The 20,922-nt window shown below is 40.5% G+C and overlaps 1 protein-coding gene across 1 annotated transcript in view; it reads right to left on the bottom strand.

The window, feature by feature from the left end:
- col15a1b (collagen, type XV, alpha 1b) overlaps nt 1–16,855 on the bottom strand; it is a 46,499-nt gene extending 29,644 nt beyond the window's left edge. Inside the window, exons 1-14 of the mRNA XM_078263334.1 lie at nt 16,459–16,855; nt 11,563–11,750; nt 10,914–11,123; nt 10,333–10,485; nt 5,870–5,944; nt 5,265–5,363; nt 3,009–3,123; nt 2,101–2,141; nt 1,794–1,976; nt 1,664–1,690; nt 1,520–1,582; nt 1,299–1,376; nt 638–700; nt 378–551 (exon numbers count right to left, since the gene is read on the bottom strand). Coding sequence (XP_078119460.1) covers nt 378–551; nt 638–700; nt 1,299–1,376; nt 1,520–1,582; nt 1,664–1,690; nt 1,794–1,976; nt 2,101–2,141; nt 3,009–3,123; nt 5,265–5,363; nt 5,870–5,944; nt 10,333–10,485; nt 10,914–11,123; nt 11,563–11,750; nt 16,459–16,855 — 1,866 coding nt within the window. The remainder of the gene's footprint in view (nt 1–377; nt 552–637; nt 701–1,298; nt 1,377–1,519; nt 1,583–1,663; nt 1,691–1,793; nt 1,977–2,100; nt 2,142–3,008; nt 3,124–5,264; nt 5,364–5,869; nt 5,945–10,332; nt 10,486–10,913; nt 11,124–11,562; nt 11,751–16,458) is intronic.
- Nucleotides 16,856–20,922: the final 4,067 nt, after the last annotated feature.

The raw sequence follows: 20,922 nt of genomic DNA, 5'->3' as shown, positions 1-20,922 counted from the left end.
AGTCCATCATGTTTTGTTAATCCTGCGTGTCCTCCTTGGCTACTAGCGACTGTGTGGAGGAGGGGTGGGGGTGCACAATCACGGAAGGCTTGTATCATGTGGACGCGCCGACAGTGCTGTTGTCATTACTTAGAATTCCTCATGTTGGAGACAGAAACTACGACCTATAGCTTTGAGTAATTGGTGCTGGAACATGGGGTAGTGGTGCACTTCAGCCTCTTGTGGCCTCTTTTGTGAACAAAAAACGTTTTTTCCCACCTATTTTGCAGATTATGAAAAAAGAAAACTTGCCTCTCAGGCCTTCCGTACTTACGTTTATTCATAACTAAATTTAACTGAAAGTTGAATACTGTATGTCTTTTATCCCGGTAACTTACTGGTATTCCAGGTCTGCCTGGGAGCCCATCTTTGCCAGGGGTACCGGGTGGTCCAGCAAGCCCTGGAGAGAGGCCTTCAGCTGTGTCAGATGATGACAGGTTTCCAGTACTACCAGCATCAGGACGTCCTGGAGGCCCTGGAGGTCCTGGAGGCCCTGGTGGACCAGGAAGACCCTGATGAAAAGAGAATTCCTATTATTTCCACGGTGCAGATTAAACTATGAGACCATCGTGTCTATCTCTGCTGCCTTTTTTCTTACCCTGATGAGTTCAGTGTCGCTGTCTAGGTCTTCAAACCCAGAACCCAGGGCATCTGCTCCATACTATCACACAGATACACACACAGTCTAACACATACTGTACATACTCAGGTTGCCAACTAGGCTTGACCCTCATCTACATTTACTAAATGCTGATTTCATCACGGCCGAGCGGCCAAAATGGGTTTCCTCAGGAGGGTAGCTGGCGTCTCCCTTAGAGATAGGGTGAGAGGCTCAGTTATCCGTGAGGAGCTCGGAGTAGAGCCGCTGCTCCTTTGCGTCGAAAGGAGCCAGTTGAGGTGGTTCTGGCATCTGGTAAGGATGCCCCCTATGCGCCTCCCTAGGGAGGTGTTCCAGGCACGTCCAGCTGGGAGGAGGTCCCGGGGAAGACCCAGGACTAGGTGGAGGGATTATATCTCCAACCTGGCCTGGGAACGCCTCGGGATCCCCCAGTCGGAGCTGGTTAATGTGGCTCGGGAAAGGGAAGTTTGGGGTCCCCTGCTGGAGCTGCTACCCCCGCGACCCGACCCCGGATAAGCGGACGAAGATGGATGGATGGATGGATGGATTTCATCACAAAGAAATGCAGAATAATACCACAAGTACATGTTACGTGTAGAGCAAAAAGACACAGAGTAAAACCATAAACCGTGATACTCACCGGTACACTGCGTGATCTGGGGGGTCCAGGAGGCCCAGGGAGGCCGGGAGGGCCTGGTTCACCCACTCCTGGGTCTCCCTGTAGAGAGGGAAGGGAAGAGGAAAGAGGACAGGATGAAAAGATCTGTCTTTTACAGTACATTTGGTGACATACAATAAAAGGGATTTTGAATTATGAGTCGTAATAAGTTATTAATTGCAACTTGTGTGCTTTGGTCATACCTTCTCTCCTTTAGCTCCAGCTTCTCCATCCAAACCTGGAACTCCCTGAGATCCTCTCTGACCCTGGATATAAAAACACAGATGAGGTATTACATGTGATATAAAGCATTGCAAAGAAGACAGAAGAAGACATAACTAACTTACTGGATCTCCTTTATCCCCCTTGCTTCCCTGTGAAGACAGAGAAGGATTTACGATCAGTACTGAATCTTATGAACTCAGGTCTATAAAACAGTAGCAACACACGCGCTTTCTATCTTGTTTGCGTACACACCGCCTGTCCATCTTTCCCTGGCAGTCCTGGGGATCCAGGGATTCCTGGTGGTCCTTGTGTGCCTCTTGGTCCAGGCTGAGCTTGCCCAGGTAGAGGGGTGGGGCCTGGGTGACCAGGTGGGCCAGGTGGACCTCTGGGTCCAGGATCTCCACGCTCTCCTTTTAACCCATGCCTGACATGACCCTGGAAATGTAAAAAACACACACTAAAAAGATGCTGTTGTGCAGAATATTTCAAATATGTCATAATGTCTGACAGCAAAATAAGAAAGAGAAAGAGAGGCGAGAAAGTCCCCGTCTGAACTTACATCTCCTGATCTCTCCCCTGGCTCCTCTGTCTGGTGTGGCCCTGTACACAGCATATGACATCATCAACTAGTTTGACCAATCAGATTCTTATGGGATAACACCACCCATAACTGTAACTTGCCACTTGTCGAGCATGACACAGACATTTGTACTGTAACAGTTTTGTGACAATCAAAGAGCCATATATATATATATATATATATATATATATATATATATATATATATATATATATATATATACAGTATAATGCTTTAAGTACCTATTTGCTGTTGTTGTCTACATTATATTCATTACCATGTATTATCTATCTATTTAACTACATGCTTTTTTGTTGCATCTGTTGCTGCTTTAACAAATTGCCTAATCTGGTCCTATCAGAATATAATTACATCTATAGGAAACTGCTTTTTATTTAACTAGTGCACAGTAAATTCACTAAACAAGTGTGCTCTCTTTTCAAGGTATGGCATCACTCACACATTCAAAAACATTCACACCTGGAACCATAGTACGATGATCTTTTAGTAGCATTTCTGGAGCTGTAATGTGCCTTCCTGAGAAAAGGCAAAGAAGAACTAGCGCCACTCTTTCATTTCTCCAACCCATGTTTATCATGCTAGTTTGGGTATCAAAAGCCTGCTTTTCTAAGCTTTAGGCCACCACTGCCCCTGTTGAGGCGGCAAATGAAAACATTAGCAGATCTTCCGTAGAAATTATTCTTTGCATTGATGTTGATCATGAAGTACAAAATCCTAACAGCCAAGAAACTGTAAGTACAGTACAGTGTGTTTCCTATACATACTATACATAGTCACAAGGCACCTTAACCACAGAAGTAGGCCAGATTGATGAGCTGCTAAAGACACAGAACAAATGAATACTGTACATTGAGGGTCACTCTGACCTCTCATTGGTATCTCTTCAGTGGCCTCAGTTGGGGTCTGGTGACCGGAGTACTCATCAAGCTCCACCTCTGGCACCTCAGTGGGCGGAGCTCTGACTGGAACACTGTCCTCCTCCTCCTCAGAGAAATCAAGAAGATGAGCAGGTCAATAGGTCACCCAAATTAAAATAATTCTTCCTGTGAGAAGCATGATTTTGCTTAGCAAATACTGTATCCCGGCTCATAAACAACCATCAATTTTAGCCTAACCTTAGTGCTGAAAGAAAATTCAGAGGATGTATAATCATTACAGCCATTGCAAGTTGAATGGAAATTTGCTTATCAACTTTTAAGGTATGTTGTCATTGACTTAAGTAGCAAACAAAATGGAGGGCGATAACAAAAGTAAAAGTGAGATACAATCAGAGATGGACACATGGTTAAAGAATCCTTCAAAATTAAACAATTTGAGTAACTTGCAGTGTGCGAAATAGTTTTATCACATAGTAAAAGAGCACATACTATGCAAGTGAAGCTGTTAATTTAACAGGATTTGTCCTATTTGTGGGCACTGTTGCTGATGAAGGTCTCCAGACCAGACAAGAAAGCATCAACCAGGACTTTAATATCTAACAGTTAGGGACAGTTCGTTATTTATTTAAGGGGCCACCAGAGGAGTTTTGGGACCTTTAGCCAAAAAAAAAAACATAATCCTCCCCTCACCAGTTAAAAAATTTCTATGACCCTCCAAAACAATTTTGAAAAAAGGAATGACCCTTCCCTAACAATTAATCAATACATTCTATACTAGTTTGTATTTGGCAAATATATACAGATTTCCATTGTTTTTTTTGTTTGTTTTTTACAGCTATGACATATGAGACTAAACCTCTGCATTCTGATCTGACGCATCCCACTCCTCTGTTATGGTGTGGTGGCCATTTCAGTAGATTTACTCACTGACATTGTTGTGGAAACAAAATATGCACAATTCCTGCATTACTGCATTACTTCAAATACTAAGTTACTCCTCTAGTAAACTAGTATTCACATGAAATAAAACAATAAAATATTGAGACCATTCAGCAAGGCACTCTGGGTAATATTCAACACACAAACTGGTTGCTATGGACTCGTCACTAGGCTTTCTCCACTTCGCCGTTTAAACAAAGTGGAATAAACATATTAAAGTCAAAATCTACACAAAACCCGCAATCAATTAGTAAGCTGACATCAAATGTGACATTTAGGAAACCTTTATTGCAACCTTGGCACGGTAAGATGTCCAGACATAGTACAACAGTCATTTTAGTTTTTTATGTCCTGCTGCTCCCATCGTCAGCCTTTTTTTTTTTTTTTACTAAAGCAGTATATTAAATCAGATGCATTATCTACCACCATTTAGTTGTTTTGTGTTATTTAAGATATTTATAAAAAATCTGATCATGCCAGAATTATTCCACTCATTTTTTAAACAATGCAATTATCTGTTTCAGCCACCAGGGGGGCAGCTCCCCCTGCCCCCCAGCAAACTCATGGGTCAGACCCATCTGGTAGCGAAGGAGGGCCGAGACTAAGAGCTACATGGAAAAATATGCACCAAACAAGCCACTTTGAAATGTTGCTGTTACATGAATACAAAAGTTGGGTGACCCCATCCCTCTGGACTGAAAAATGTTGGATGACCCTCCCCTCAGCAAAGAATAAAAAGACACAACCCTCCCCTATTTTCCTCCGGTGATCCATTCCATAAATACCGAACAGTCCCTTATTCAGCTGCTGAAGGACAGTTTCCTTTGAAGCTTCAAAGTCAATGTTGAATATGGGATGTTCAGGGTCAGACTGACTTCCTGGTTGTGGGAAAATGAAAGTTGGTACCGGAACAGAGAAAACACACACACACACACACACACACACACACACACACACACACACACACACACACACACACACACGGAGGAGTGCTGTTTTAAGGTTCTGATGATAAGAAAGGGGGTGTGCATCATACACAGCAGAGGACACAACTAGCTGACACACACACACACACACACACACATTTAGAGCCCTTCTTGCAGACTTTGGGTGCCTCTTAGTAAACTTAGTTTTTTTCAGACCTTGTCACCCAAACTTCTAAAAGGCATGACATATATGCCAAAGACATCTAGTATTTTTCTATTTGATGTAATGATCCTGCCGAACAAAACATGACACCATAAGCACCTTTCAACAGATATCTTTTCAGGTACTTGCTCCCAGCACTTCATCCAGCCAACGTACCTGTGCTGTGCCATGTTTTCTCTCGTGTGTGTTCTTCATCATTTCCTCCTCTGTCTCTCTGTCATCCAAAGCATCATCTCCACTGTTGTATCCCGAAGCCTTAATCAAACAACATGTGTTGGTTTGGGAAAACAAGGATATAGAGAAAAATGATGTCAACCAATGATTATGCAGTGTATCATGTTTTGCCAGTTATATATTGTTACAAACAATAGAGCAAATAAAATAAAGTAGTAGAGGAAAAAAATGAGAGAAGGAAAGGATATTCAACTGAAAACCTTCAATTTTAGATTTTCTCTCCCTAGAATTCAGTTGCTTGCTGAGGTGTTACGTTTAATGAAAAATCCCTTAGGAAATATATTAATTATATAATTGACTGATTTGATCATTCAGTTAGGTGAGAGGACCAACCCATGGTAGGTCCTAGGTATTTTGGTTTAGTAAAGTCCTTTGACCGCTAGGGGGTACTATTGATTCATGTGTATATTTGTACAGAATTGTAAACTATTAAGTAATAATTAATAAAACAAATTCCTGTTTTTTAAAATAGTTCTAAATTGTGAGTTCGTTTGTGTCAACAATCTGTGTTTATGTGTGTTTCTCACATAAGGATCATCGTCTTCACACTGCTCCTCAGCTGCTCTGGGATCATCTTTAATCACCAACTGCTGAATGGATCCCTGGAGAGAGAGAGAGGGAGAGAGAGAAAAAAAATTAGGTAACATTCTTTAAATCATCTAAACACCTGGGTTATACAGGTATAATAACTCAGTTATATATATATATTATAATAAAGTTGGTACACCCCAAGTTAATGCATTCACTGTGACTATCGTCTTATTTCTTACAGCAAGAATCCTCGGGATTAAATAAAGTGTTATCTTAATCTTGGCATTCATAGTAAATGAGTTATGTGAGTGCATGTAGACATGTCAAATGTCATTGTCAATGTCAGATTTATTTATATAGCACATTAAAACAACTGTGGTTGACCAATGTACTGAACAAGGTAAAATATAAAATACAAAAATTAGCACGTAAAATACATCTTTACAAATAACATGAAACAACAAAACACATTAAAAGACATTTGACGCCCGGACTCAGCTAGGACCAAAGGCCAGAGTAAGAAGGTGTGTCTTTAGCCTCTTGAATATTCATTGGAAGGCTATTCCATAGGATGGGAGAACCCGCCCCAAAAGCTCAATCCCCTCTACTTTTTAGCCTAGCTTTTGGTACATCCAAAAGCCAGCGGTTGGTTCACTTCAATGTTCTGACTGCTGAATAGTGATGTAAAAGTTCAGCCAGATACAAAGGGGCCAAACCATTTAAAGCCTTGATCACAAGTAATAAGATCTTAAAATCAATCCTAGTGAGTGAGACCGGTGTGAGGTGCAATGATTGACAGGAGTAAGCTTTGTTTGTACAATGATCAATGCGATCGTTGCTGCCAGACAATGAGAACGTCAACATGCACATTAGCATTCAAGTTTCTTACCCTGGTCCATCATATTTAGCATTCTTAAACCAGGATATGTCGTGTACATGCAAACACACATAACCAGGAGGATACTCTATAACCTTAATCATATTCGGGATAGTAGTGTGCATACAAACACACTCAATATAACAAAGTCAACCAGGACTTATAATACAACGTAAAATACAACTTGACTGATCACAAATTACTACGAAAAACTACAAAGAGCTTTAAGAAAATGTATTTTTTCCAATACCCTTACACTGTTATCAAATATCTTCAAACTGTGATGTTCAGAACTGCCTTGTCTACATCCACTTAGGTATTTAGGTAGGTCATTTCCTACATTTCCCAGAATGCAAAACAAGAACGTTGTGCGGTCAAAATAAGAGTCATCCTATTGCTGCTGTCAGGGATAAATTGGTATGCTTTTATCTTTAGTAATGGATTTCTCTGAATAAGTCTGCATTATGATCAAACCAGAGCCTCATGTTCAGGAGTTTCTGAAATGTTCTCCTAGTTCACTGGTCAGTTACACCAACAAGACAACATTTTGAAAAGAAAATGTTTTGGGGTGGATGTTTCATTTAAAGGCCTCGTCATCATAACTAACTAACTAAATTCTCTAGATTCTGCGTAGATACAGTTGCATTTTGAAGCAATAGTATTGTCTAAGAAAGTTGGAGGTATCTACATAAGAGTGACATGACACTGTCATGAACACATGACATTGTCATGACACATGAACCCTAACCCTAACTTGTCATGACAAAAAAAGAATGACACTTACTAGAAGAAGTGTCATGTCATAAACATCTTGTGACTTGTTTATAATGTTTATGACACCTTCATGACAGTGTCATGTCACTCTTATGGAGATACCTTCAAGTAAAGTGTAACCAAATAAAGAAACAGTCACATGAAGAACATAGCTCTAAAGCAGTGGTCCTCCAACTGGGGAATGGGCCCCCTGCCAAGCCTTTCTTGCCAACCTGACGCTTTAAACTTCAACTTGGATTGTTTTATTTGTAGTTGGTAGTGCTGTAGCCTCTTTTGCTCCCTCTCTATAAACAGAGAAGCACCACACACACAATGAAGTACAGTCCACTTGCTGATATCACCATAGAGACGGGATTTCCAAAGATGCACACACACACACACACACACACACACACACACACACACACACACACACACACACACACACACACACACACACACACACATATGCACACACAGACACATGCACAACACTCAAACTCACAGCATGGTGGTAATCGTGCAGGTTTATATAGTTCTATGGGAACATGGAGAGAGATGGCAATTCACAACACGCAAATACATGCTGATTAAAAAGGGCCCCATGGCCATGACTGCTCTTCTTTGAAACACAAGACAACAAACCAGGGACACAAACACACACACACACTCACACACACACACACACACACACACACACACACACACACACACACACACACACACACACAATGTGACCCAGATATTTCCGATTGGATATGACTGATGCTGAGCATACACATATTATGTCGTCATGCTTCAGATAACCCGTTCAGAAAGTCAGGAACACTGAATAAAGCATAAAATAAAGTGGGAATGGCCGTGTCCACTCACCATGGCAACAAGGGACTAGCAGCTCATATTTATCTTTTGTGAGTGCCGATGAGTTGAAAATGGACTGACAGCGATTCCAGTAAAAATGCCAGTTAGAGCTGCAAAGATTAATCGATTAGTTGTCAGCTATTAAATTAATCGGCAAATATTGTGATAATCACTCTGAGTAATTTTTTTAAGAAAGAAGTTAAAATCTCTGATTCCAGCTTCTTAAATGTAAATGTTTCTTCTTCTATTTCTTTATTTCTTTACTCCATTATGACAGTAAACTGAATATCTTTGAGTTGTGGCCAAAAGACAAGATTTGAAGACGTCATGGGCTTTGGGAAACCCTGATCGGTTTGTCACCATTTTCTGACACTTACAATGGACCAAACAACAACATCGACTAATCAAGAAAATAATCAACAGATTAATTGACAATAATGAAAAATCATTAGTTGCAGCCCTAATGTCAGTGTGAACAGAGTTGTAGTAGCTGAGTATTTAAGAATATACAGTATGCTGTCATTCCTATTGCCTGGGACGGATGTTTAAACTTACTACACCATCATAGTTGACATAGCAGCAGATTCAAAGGCCTGAGTAAAGCCCTTGATCTGACCACAACCAAGTTGATGTCTCTGACTTCCTCCTCTGCCATCGACTCACTCCCGCATCCTCTCCTCCCATCCACATCTCACCCCTCTCCCTTCCTTCTCCACCATCTCTATTCTTTCCTCCCTTCTTACTTCCTCTCTCTCTCTCTCTCTCTCTCTCTGATCTTAATAGTTCTATCCAGTAAAATCTGTAACACAGCCAGCTCAGGAAGTAGTACTACTTGTGTTATGACATTTTGACCCTGTTTAGACCCGGCTGCCTCCTGATGCAGACTGTGTTGGATATGGATTATACTGTAGCCTTGAAAATGGCATCAAATTTCACTTTGTGCACTCTGGCCTGGCAATGCTCAGTAAGCATGTGCATGAGAGGCATCATCAGTGGTAATTACTTTGTAGGTGGTTGTTCTTTCAAGATTTATTTTCCTAAATGATGTGACATTATGAGTTTCTCAGTAAACATGAGCTGAAAATAGTACATTAGTTGCAGAACCATGCTTCATTTGACATCTACATCGACAAGTGAGGCATTGTAGATCACCATCATTATTATTATAATGACATCTATAGTCTGCTGATTAGTCCAGCTTTTGGCTGACTATGTTAACCTTACCACTGTTTTATTCATGTAACAGCAAAGGAATAGTGAAAAGAAAGGAAAAGAAGAGGAAGATACAGTATGTAATGCCTGTGTTTTCACCAAACCCATGTTCTTGGCCAATGATTTCACTGAGTTGGTTTTTAATTACATGATTGTCACATCAAAATATAGGCTGTTTGACTGCTTACTGAAAAAGAAAATCAAGTAATGTCCATGACCACTTCCGAATGCTATTTGGGTGATTAGACTCTCATTACATTTTTGATTTATTATTTACTTTTGTACATGTACAGGACCTGTCTGAAATTTCAATTCTTAATACCACATCATTTACAATGGTGAAAACATTCACAAGTAGCTTTTTGCTAGCTTTCATTTGTCATTTCAATGGTTGAAAGGCCTGAATAGCCTTTTTTTGGAAACAGGGAAGAAACAAGGTTGTTTTTTTTCCCCCCGCTTGTTGCAGCGTTTCGTCCAAACATAAATTATTTCAGTAGGCTCAATGCTGTGAATCTTCCAGAGGAGACGGACGGAGGGCAGATGACATTTCAGCTCTTTTACATGGTAATGAGAGGCCAGAACACACAAGCACACACATCCACACAAAACAAATGTAATCCTGAGGCCAAACAGCACACTGATATTGACACAGGCGGTCGGTCTCAATCAGTTTTGGTTTTTTTTGCAGAGAAACCCTACTTGTCCTTCAAAAGACATCCACAGAGACACTTACATTTAGAGGATTTCTTCACTTACCACAAACTTGTCAAGCCCAGTGTTTCCTGCATTAGCTACAAAAATGCCTGAATTGTGCGAGAAGTTGAGTCTTTCTGGTCTCCGTTGGAAAGTAGTACTCTCACCATCTCCACAGTCCATGTAGAGACGCACCTCGTCATGCTCCACCACCAACTGATAGACAGAGCAAATTGACTATTATTGTAATGTTTTGTCATGGGGATTTACCATTGTTTTCACTAAAATTAAAATTAAATTTTTTTTTAAAACCGATTGGTGAGGATTCATGAATTTAAATAGATTTGATGCCCTTATTTGTGTACATTCATTAACAACAAATGCATGTTCCTTCTTTGAGATACATTTTCCTTTCACTTCTCTCTTTCCTAATGTCAGTCTATGCAACAGATATATTTCAAAGGTTCAAAACCAATCCCTATCCAACTGTAAGTAAAATAATAAAATGCAAAGAATACATTCATTGCACATTTTACTGATTTGATCTTGCTGATAAAGACCTTTAATAAAAGGTCTGCATCAGCTGAATATTTCTCTCTTATCCTATAATTTGTCATGTAATATATAAAGCATGCAATGCTCACCGTGAATCGTGTCCACTGGTCGGTCATGTCTGGGACACTAAAAGAAGCAGCTTTGTGGCTGTGGGAAGCTTTCTCTCTGTCAGTGTAGTATAGTAAGATGCTTTGGAGCCCCCCACGCACCGGAGTAAGGGCCAAACCCAGCTCCACCACCTTCTGATGGGTATCTGTGATGGCAAAGAGCACGCCTCCTCTCTGACTGGCTGGACGCACCTGGAGTCAGGGCAAAAGACATAGGGTCACGAAAGATTATTGCTTTGGCATCCGCTTTGATTATATGAATATTACAGTCATACCATAAGACATATACATACAGTAATATACAGAAGTTCCAGTACAAATGGAATGGGTATCATAGAATACATTTACAGATCTAAAGCATTAATATTTGTTTTTGAAAATATAGCACCTGAACATGAAGGATTGCTTTATCTTAAAAATTCCACAAGGTGGCAACATAGCTTTAAGCTGACCATAAAGATAGTTCTCTGGCATAGAATAAAAGCCATGAATGTATGTATTTTATTATACAATACTTATATATATAGTAGACTAAGATAAAATCTGATAGTGTATCTTGACCACTGCATTGACCCCTTTGACAGTATGAATAGTGTATAAAAGGTGGAAGTGTTAAATTCTCTAGCATTACCGTGACAATGATGGCAAAGTCCCTGTAGAAGGACCCTGGCACAAAGGTCTTGGTGAGCCGGCCGATGTTGGCTTCGGGATCAAATTTGTAGGCTGGAAAGCCCTGATAGCCAGGAGTGAAGGAGACGGAGGGAGGGAGGGGAACGCCAATTAACTCTGTCAGGTCCAGATGACCTCCTGAGCCTCGCTCTGACAGAGACAGAGACAATGGAAACATGTGTACATAGAAACAAATAAGGTAACATGTGTAAAATAGTTTTTATTGACTGAAACATCTACTTATAAGTCAACTATACTTCTGAGATCAAGGGCGTAACTTTGGGTTCAACATTGGGGGGTTGAGATCTCCACCCAGGGCTGTAGTCAAACACTTCATCTTCTGCATTCTGATAATTTTTTTTAATGTTCCAATTTATGTTGGAAATACCTTTATTTATGTGAAGGAAATACAAGTGACAATTCAAAGTATTAAAATATAATGGAATATAAGGCAGTAAGGGGGCTTTTACATTAGGGACCTGGGCCCGGATCCTAAAGTTGTGTGAACACATTCATGCCCAAGTCCACTTGAAAATGTGGTCATTACAGTTCATTTGTTCTCCCATACGGTTTGCATCAGGTGTAAAAACCAACTGTACCAAAACACGGAAGTTGACTCCAACTATCTAGGGAGGTTCCGGGACATGTATGCCCAAACAGGCTGTTTCACATTCAATTTAAGAGCCATAGCAAAACAACATTCTCTACATATCTCAACAAGTACAGTTGAATGGCATAAATCATTCATTTTGCACACATTTGTAATGTATCAAATCTGTTGTTCCAGTATTAGTAAAATTGATATTTATCTTCAGCCATTTGATAGTCATACTATTATTTAACTATTCCATGCTATTCAGTTAATTAAGTGTAGGCCTACTGCTAACCTATAACACTAATAACATTACCGTTGGAAAAATACCCCCGCGCAAATCAATCCCGTTAACTGTCAGGCCTCTAAGCCTGTATGGAAATGAACACGAAGTGTTAACTCAGTTAACAATAATATTGACGAGACGAGACAGGACCGCTGTCATGACTGTGGCGATATCAACATGCAATATTGTTGACGAAAAAGACAACACTAAAATGTAGATGAACAAAAACTCTCTACATTTGCATTGCCTTCCACTTTTTCTTTCACACAGTACAGTACGGGCACTGTACTGTACTAATTAGAGTAAAGAGGAGAGATACCAGAATCATCTTGGCATGGCTTTAATTTGACTTGATTTGATCCAGACTCATTGCCTACGCCTCACTGCTCTGCCTCGCATCGACATAATCCTCCGAAACAGAAATGCACACACAAAGGCTGGCAATTAGAGTATTTAGTGTGAATGTGAAGAGATGGCTTCACATTCCCTTGATTCCCCCCACTAAAGAGTCCATCTCCCGTGGCGACTAACTCTCACCTCAGCATTCCAGCCAGGATCACCCTTGCTACCTATATCTCTGGCACACACACACACACACACACACACACACACACACACACACACACACACACACACACACACACACACACACACACACACACACACACACACACACACACACACACACACACACACACACACACACACACACACACACACACACACACACACACACACACACACACACACACAGATAGAAATGCATTTGCATACATTGCGCACACATCAAACACACATCTCACCCACAACTCACCCACATGAACATGCACAAACCCAAACATTTGGGAGTCTCTAATTCATCAGCCTGACCAACTGGAAACACACCTGATTAGAGGATTTAAGGAATGTGTGTGTTTGATGGTGTGCTTCTGTGCACCACTCACACCACCATAAGTGAAACGCACACACAAACACGCCAAAGCTGTTACACCTCCAGTCCAGATGTGAAGTCATTAGTGCTCTGTAATGACAGAAAGGAACAGACTGCTCTGAGAGAGCTCATGCTACAACCGACTTGCGGTTCAGCGGCTACTGACTGCAGAGGTTGGAGTTTTCATTTCCATAGTGTGAAACACACATTTGAAAATAATGGCCGATATCACTGTTGGAATCTGGTGTGACACTGACTTGGCAGCAGCGACCTGGTGATGATTACCAGTCATGACTAGGATGGCAGCCATTTTTAAGAAACAGACGGACCATGGGTCAAATACATGGTAAATCTCTCAGCACAGTTTGGGGGAAATATGCTAGTTATGTTTCACCTCATTATCAAACCTAATTAATAAAACATACTTAATTCTGTGATAAAAATTTAATTACATTTAAGAAAAGAACAAATCTACAACTCTCATCAGTTTTTCCAGCCACACTGCCCTAGTAGGAAGAGAGCAGTAACTGTAGGGAAAAAGGTTCAAGGTTTTCAGGTGGAATGGGTAAACCAAAGAGGCTATAATAATATTATATATATAATAATAATATTATAACCTCCTATTCTGCAATGTAACTTGGAACTATAGTGGTCACGTACTTGTAGTGGAGGTAAATGTACCAATAAATGTATGGAGTAGAAGTTTAAAGTTAAATGTAACGGGGTGCCTGGTTAGCTCACCTTGTAGAGCGGGCACCCATATATAGAGGTTTACTCCTCGACGCAGCGGCAGCGGGTTCGACTCCAACCCCGACCTGTGGCCCTTTACTGCATGTTGTTCCCCCTCTGTCTCCCCTTTCAAGTCTAAGCTGTCCTACACAAATAAAGGCCTAAAATGTCAATAAAAGAATCTTAAAAAGTTGAATATAATGGAAATACTCACCAAAGTAGAATAACTCAAAATACTTGAAAAAATGTTAAGTCACTTTTCACCACTAGTTTGAACATGCACATGGCCTATACAAGTAAGTAACAACGCCAGGAAGGTCTGTGGACAAATCCCATTGTAATGACGTCATGTGATGTAAGAGTAGATACTTAAACATCATTTAAATTGTAATGACACAAATATTACACACAAACGTTATACTAACACTTATTTCTGATTATATATTTCTGATGATTTATTAATTTCTAAATTAATTAACTCCAGTGAACAAGTGTCTGTAAATCCTTCAGTCACTGACCTATTCTTTAAGCATATATCAATAAGACAGTATGACAGTCATTAAGTCCACTGCATTCATGGCTTCAGTCACCAAATCAAACTTTCAAAATCTCTCAGTCATTTCACATCACATTTTTCCACTCCAACTCCCCCCTGCTGAACCTAATCCTCGTCATGTTGGCCACATGGATGCTTGATCAGCTTGTATAGAGTTAGAAAACCAATATGAACAACCCCCTTTAGCGTTGCCACGTATAACCTTTTAAATCCACCTTGACCCTGCTGTGTGACACAAAAGCTTCCTGCTGCTTGACCCACTCTCTCTAGATTTCTTAGAATCTAAAAGCTTTAATGCAGAGTACAACTGTGTCACATGCCAGCACGCTGCAGAAATAACAACTAGGGCTTCTGTTATGAATCGTGAGATACACTGGGGCATCATAGGATAACATGAAAGATATCAGATGTGATTTACTGTAATAAGGGACTGAACCACTGACCCAGCAGCATGAACCAACGATTAATGACAGACAATCTTAGGTTAGTAAATATGGTGGATCAATTACACACAAAAAAAAGAGTATGGTAGAGAGTACGAGATCTGTCTTCTCACACAGTTTCCCTTAAATCACGTGTTAAAGAGTTTAATCCCTTCACAAGCATGCAGAATTACTTGCCTGGCAGTTCAAAGCATTTCTTTACAGATATTCAACAGTAACAGTAGCTCTGCATGTTTTGGGCATTTAAAATCACTTATTGCTTCCATCCAGGGATAGGTTACTTCCAGTTTGTGAGTAGATATTTTTCATATTAACAATTAATTAAATCACTACATGTATTGTAAAAGGGGTCCCTTGTAGTGACAAACCCACAGAGATGTATCAACTGACTCTGCAGTTCCCTTCAGCTCTACAGAGCATTTTAGCCTTTAGACTTTAGCTAATTGTTGTGGTTCAAAGACCGGCGACTAATCTGTTTTGGTTTACTCAAATTACTCTCATCAACTTTGTTTCCAGCAGTAACAGGCAGTTCTTTATCATCTAAAAGCTCTGTTAAACCCACAGCTCATTACCTGCTCAGCACCAAATGGCAGACAGACAAAGTTAAGTGACTTGCTGCCTGTGAACTAAATGGAGCATTTGCAGGTGAGGAAACATATTTTTCGGTCAAACGTAAAAGGGGATTGAATATTGAATTTACTTTAAGGTGGACACAACTCCAAATCAAGGATATGGTTGCCCCTCGTCTGCTTAATGTGTATACGCAACTTTTTGCTAACAAGTTTGCTATGTCAACTCTATTAGGTGCTACTATATAATGTTTCTGCTGCCACCAAGTGGACAAAATAATAATGAATGGCTGTTTAAGGACATTTTAGCCATTTTTAGCCTTTTTTGGCTAATTGGCCTTTGCTTAGACAGATTTTGTGATTTTATTGTTACAGAATGGTTTAATCCAGTCAGTTCCCAACCTGGGAGATGATGAACAAGATAGAAAAACAATTCTAACCTTTTATTATTTCTTTTTTATGATATACTGGATAGGTCACATGAGAGAACATCACTTTTTGTTTTATCTCATAGCCATACACTACTGTGCCGTATAAGGGGTGACATGTAGACATTGCTTCTCTTTAAAGGCCAAAAGGTTTGGAACTCCTGGTTTAACTACTATGGTAATCTAACCTATCTAATCTGTACTAATAAATACGTAGTAATTGCAGCCAACTCTGATTTACAATTCTGCCAATGGGAGAGCTTGTCTATAATGCTATTATGTTTTTTAAATGCCTCTTTTCTTTAACATCATTGTCACACTCACCACTCTTCCAGTGTTTCAGTGGTTTGTATTGGGCCCTGGCTTTGCTGCCTCCTCCTGCGTTCTCCTGTGGAGGTAACGTCCCAGGTTCTGCAGTGCTGTTGCCAAAGATTGAGACTCCTTGGCTTGGTGAAGGGGACAGCACAGACGCCTCTGTCTGAGTGCTACCCTCCGGAGCTTTCTCTGTCACCCCGTCCTCTGTTACTACCCACTCTGTTGTCCCTGGGGTGTCAGAAGGGCCCAGGGAGATAATGGATGGAGAAGTGACGATGGGAGGAATGGAGGTAGGAGTAGAGCTGGTGCTGGTTTGGGGGTTTGCCCAGAGGAGACTCCACCACTGGGCTTGTATGGTGGATGAGAAGAGGAAGATGAGAGCAAGAGTGTGGCGAAGGGCTCCCATCCTCTGACTATGTCTTGCATGAATGTACAAACAAGCCGATCCTGTTAACCGCAGCTACATAAAACTGCACACATGCAAACAGGAGGTCCAGTGGTGCAAGAAATATTCAAGGGATGGCCTTTCAGCTTTTTATTGTCCTCTCTGTTCCTTCTCCTTTCTTTTCTTCTCCTCTCTCGTTATGTCTTCCCTTTCCCCGTTCGTCTCTGTCTCTTGCTCTGTTTGTAACTCCCTGACATCTCTCTCTTTTTCCCCTCTCCCTCCCCTTCTCTCTCCCTGTGTAATTACCGACTCCCCCTCCTCTGGCACTCTACAACACAGCAGACTTGATTTTCTCTCCCTTTTTCTCAGATGCAGATTAGAGAGTTAGTTAGTTCACTCCTCCTCCTCCTCCACCTCCTCCTCCTCCTCCTCCTCCTCCTCCCATCTGTGTGTTTGTGTTCACTGGGTCATACGTGTGGTCTCTTGGTCTACCCCTCACGCCACATGTACACTTGTCTAGTCTAATAAACATAGACACACAGATTTTAGGATAAGGTGCATCATTCACAATGCTGCTGTATTGAAACATATTATCATCTTTGAGATGAGCCTTTATTTCGAAAAGACCGTTTTTTGAGATTTATTAGTGTTTTTATTCAAATGTCTGGAAGAGCTCAATAATACAATTGTTAAATCATGTTTTTGTAGATTTTTCTGAGTGGGTATAAATGTAACTGATTGGGTTGGGCACGTGATATCATCTCATATCGATCACAGGCCCCTGAATGGAATCAAATGGGAATCGTATCATGACAGACTTTGTGATATTAGCAAATATCCTATCATTGCCCAAAAAATCTATATAATATCGTAACGTAATATAACTTGTGATTTACCCTCATACTAATGATAAGGCTTGTGGTCAGATAACTAAATACCATATAAAACCACAATAAATGAGCTCAGAAAACACTGTACAGGCATTAGCAGGGATATTGGACATTGCTACTTTGGACATTGGGGTAAAATATTCATACCTCATCTCTAATGGGACATAAAATACTTTTTTCAGCTACATGGCAAATTCAGAATAGTGTGGGAAAGAAATAACATAAGAAAAATGTTAAAGTTAGTAATTTGTCAAACAGAAAGGCCGTACTGTGCACAAGAAGAGACTGGAGTTTGGAGATTAGAAGTGCAATTATACTGACCATGTCCCATAAACAATTGATTTACTGCTATGTGATTTTACAATAATACGTATTATACCGACAGTAGGTTTAATCGTAGGGAAGGGAGAAAATAAATTGGACTGAAATGTATTCATATACACGTGCTGCCCTTTTATCCTTAATATTTATTTTACATGGTTATCTCTGATTAACACGTTTATAGCAAGATAGGAAGATCATATATTTTTACTTTCTGAGTTTCCATGTATATGTATCATGCATGTGCAATCATGTTTAAACAAATCTTAGTGAGATTTCAACCAGTATGGCTATAATATTCTTTCTCCTTCTTCATTTGTTGCTGTTTTTAAGCCTCTATCCATTCTTCTATTTTATCATATTTATATGATTTAGCTTCCTCTGTCCAAAATTGAAGAGGCAACTTCTGCATGGTTCATATTAAGTCAAGAAAAAACACAGAAGACGAACATCAAGACGAACCTCCCGTTCACCAACTCACACAGAAGCCAAACACTAATCACGGTGATGACAACAAATGATGGCCTCTCTAACTACCTCTTTAATCAGTGTTATTATGGCTCAGCTGGGGTTTGAGAATGTTTACCAATCATGAGGTTCATCTCCATCAATAAGCATGCACTAAATTCTTTATCAACTGCAAATGCTTGATGTCTGAAAACCAATCTACCCCTACACCAATCAGGCTACAGAACTAGACTAAAGTGACTTCATGGCTGACTCTGATTTGTTTAGTTAAAACCTACATTTATATTGAAACGCTTGAATTCTACTATTAAAGGCAGATGCATCAGAAATAGCTTATAGCTCAAAATAGATTAAATTAGGAAGACAATGGAAAAATATATACAGAAGTTTGAATGGAAGCATTTATAAAGTGTCAGACTTTCTCTCTGCTGCAGCTCAGTGGTCCGGGAGAGAGGGTGAGAGGCCCCATGTTGGTGATGACAAAGGGATGCCTGTTCGGTCAAATTGTTCTTCTCTAAATGTTTGGTGAAGTCCATCATGAAGGACAGAGTGCTGCTGAGGATCGTTTGGTGGAGGTGTTTGTTCAGGCTCATTTGGGGCGTGGTCACATGTTTTGATGCACTTTATTATAACACTAACGAAACGAAACCGAAACCTCCGGTGGCAAGGCGCCTGAAAAAATAAGAGTCTCTATCCTCTTCCACTTGAAGTTTGTTTGGGGTTAAAATGCAACCTGAACCAAATATTGGAAAACAACCACAGAACGCAACAAGGGTTTATGGGTGCAAGGAGACAGATGATGATGGTGACATCAGCAGGGCTGTTTCTAGCTTTTGGTGGGCCCTAGGCAAGATGCTGTTTGGGGACCCCTATTTTTTCAAACTATGAAGGGGGGGGGTTCAAACCTTTAAGATGAGCCGTGGAGATGCAGCAATCTGTTACACTTTAAGAGGGAAACAGGCTAGATTCGTAAAAACCTCTCTCGGATTCAAATTAAACATCTCAAGTTGACCCAAGAAATTTAAACCTACAGTTTACCTACATTTAAATGATAATAAAAAAGTTAACAATGTCAATAAATGCAACAGATGCAGGATGTTCCTCAAACAGGTTTATTTTAAAATGTTTAGAACAAAGAAGGCTACTTGCTAGTGGCTACAAATAAAGACATGCCAATTTTATTTTATTGAGGCTGAACTTGCAGCTTGGGGGCCCCCTAGTTGCTGCAGGGGCCCTATGCATCCGCATAGTCCACCTACAGGAAGAAACGGCTCTGGACATCAACACTACCTCCTTTGAGAGCTAAGAAAGGTAGACTGATCATTTCTCTTTGTGTTTTCTAGCATTTGGATTTACACTTGATCCACCTGTTTTTATGCACATTTTATGCACACCAAGAAGCAAACCTCAAAATATCTCAACAAAGTTTTTTCACTTGGCTAAGTGAGTCCTCTGATATCACCCTCCACTCGGTTGTTCTCTCTCCTACTGTACAGTAACCGCCTTAACTGGGGGTTGTTGGTTGTAAGTGCTATCTTGAAATTTGATCAGACTCTGGGAGCCATGCTGGTCAGAGCACACCATCACACATAAACAGTTGTGGGAGGAAATGTGGTCTCAAATGGAGCAGATGATTGGTTTAAGATTTAAAGAAAGGGTAAGGGCAGGGAACCCCCCCAGGGGGGAAGCTTGATTAGTCATGGATTAGCAAGGGATAAGGGGGTGTGGAATGGGTTGGGTTGAGGATAGGTTCGAGGTGGTCAGGAAGAGAGACAGGGATCAATTATGACGCTCCATCACAGTGAGACCTGGCAAGTCATACCACATACAACCAGTGACCCTGCTCTGGGCCCTATTAAACTGAGGAGATCCAAGGAGCCTTATGACTATAATGGTTAGCAATTATGTGGATTATAGCCAAGCATGAAAAATGTCTTTAAAGCGGTATCCATTAAACCTTATGAAGTTGCAATGGCAAACTTGTTAGCACACATCCAGCAGAAATTAAGCAGCATTAGCATTCATTTGGAGTCAAGTTTTTTGGCCACCCAACAAATGTAAGTCCAAAATTCATCCTTCTTTTAGATCTGTTTTGGTCCCCAACAATTCTGAGAAGCATACACTCTAACAGCTCAATGCTCCCCTATGTTCACCAGCCAGTTGCTAACTTTATCTGTTGGTGGGACAGGAAGAACACAGTTGATTTTGCTGGAAACAGTTCCTGCTGCAGATTAGAAACTAGATCCAGCTAAATAGATATCTGCATATGAAAGCAGATAAATAAATACAAGCTAATATAAAGCTAAATCATCACCAGACTTAGCCGATGGGTTCCATCCGTTCTGTATGGATTGCTTTCCATACAGACTGTTTACCTGCACACAACCAAAGGCAGCTCAGACATGAATG

The sequence above is a fragment of the Sander vitreus genome, chromosome 12, assembly GCF_031162955.1.
Source record: "Sander vitreus isolate 19-12246 chromosome 12, sanVit1, whole genome shotgun sequence".
Classification (NCBI taxonomy): domain Eukaryota; kingdom Metazoa; phylum Chordata; class Actinopteri; order Perciformes; family Percidae; genus Sander; species Sander vitreus.
The sequence above is the reverse complement of the archived record's forward strand: the minus strand, read 5'-3'. Positions and strand labels throughout refer to the sequence as shown.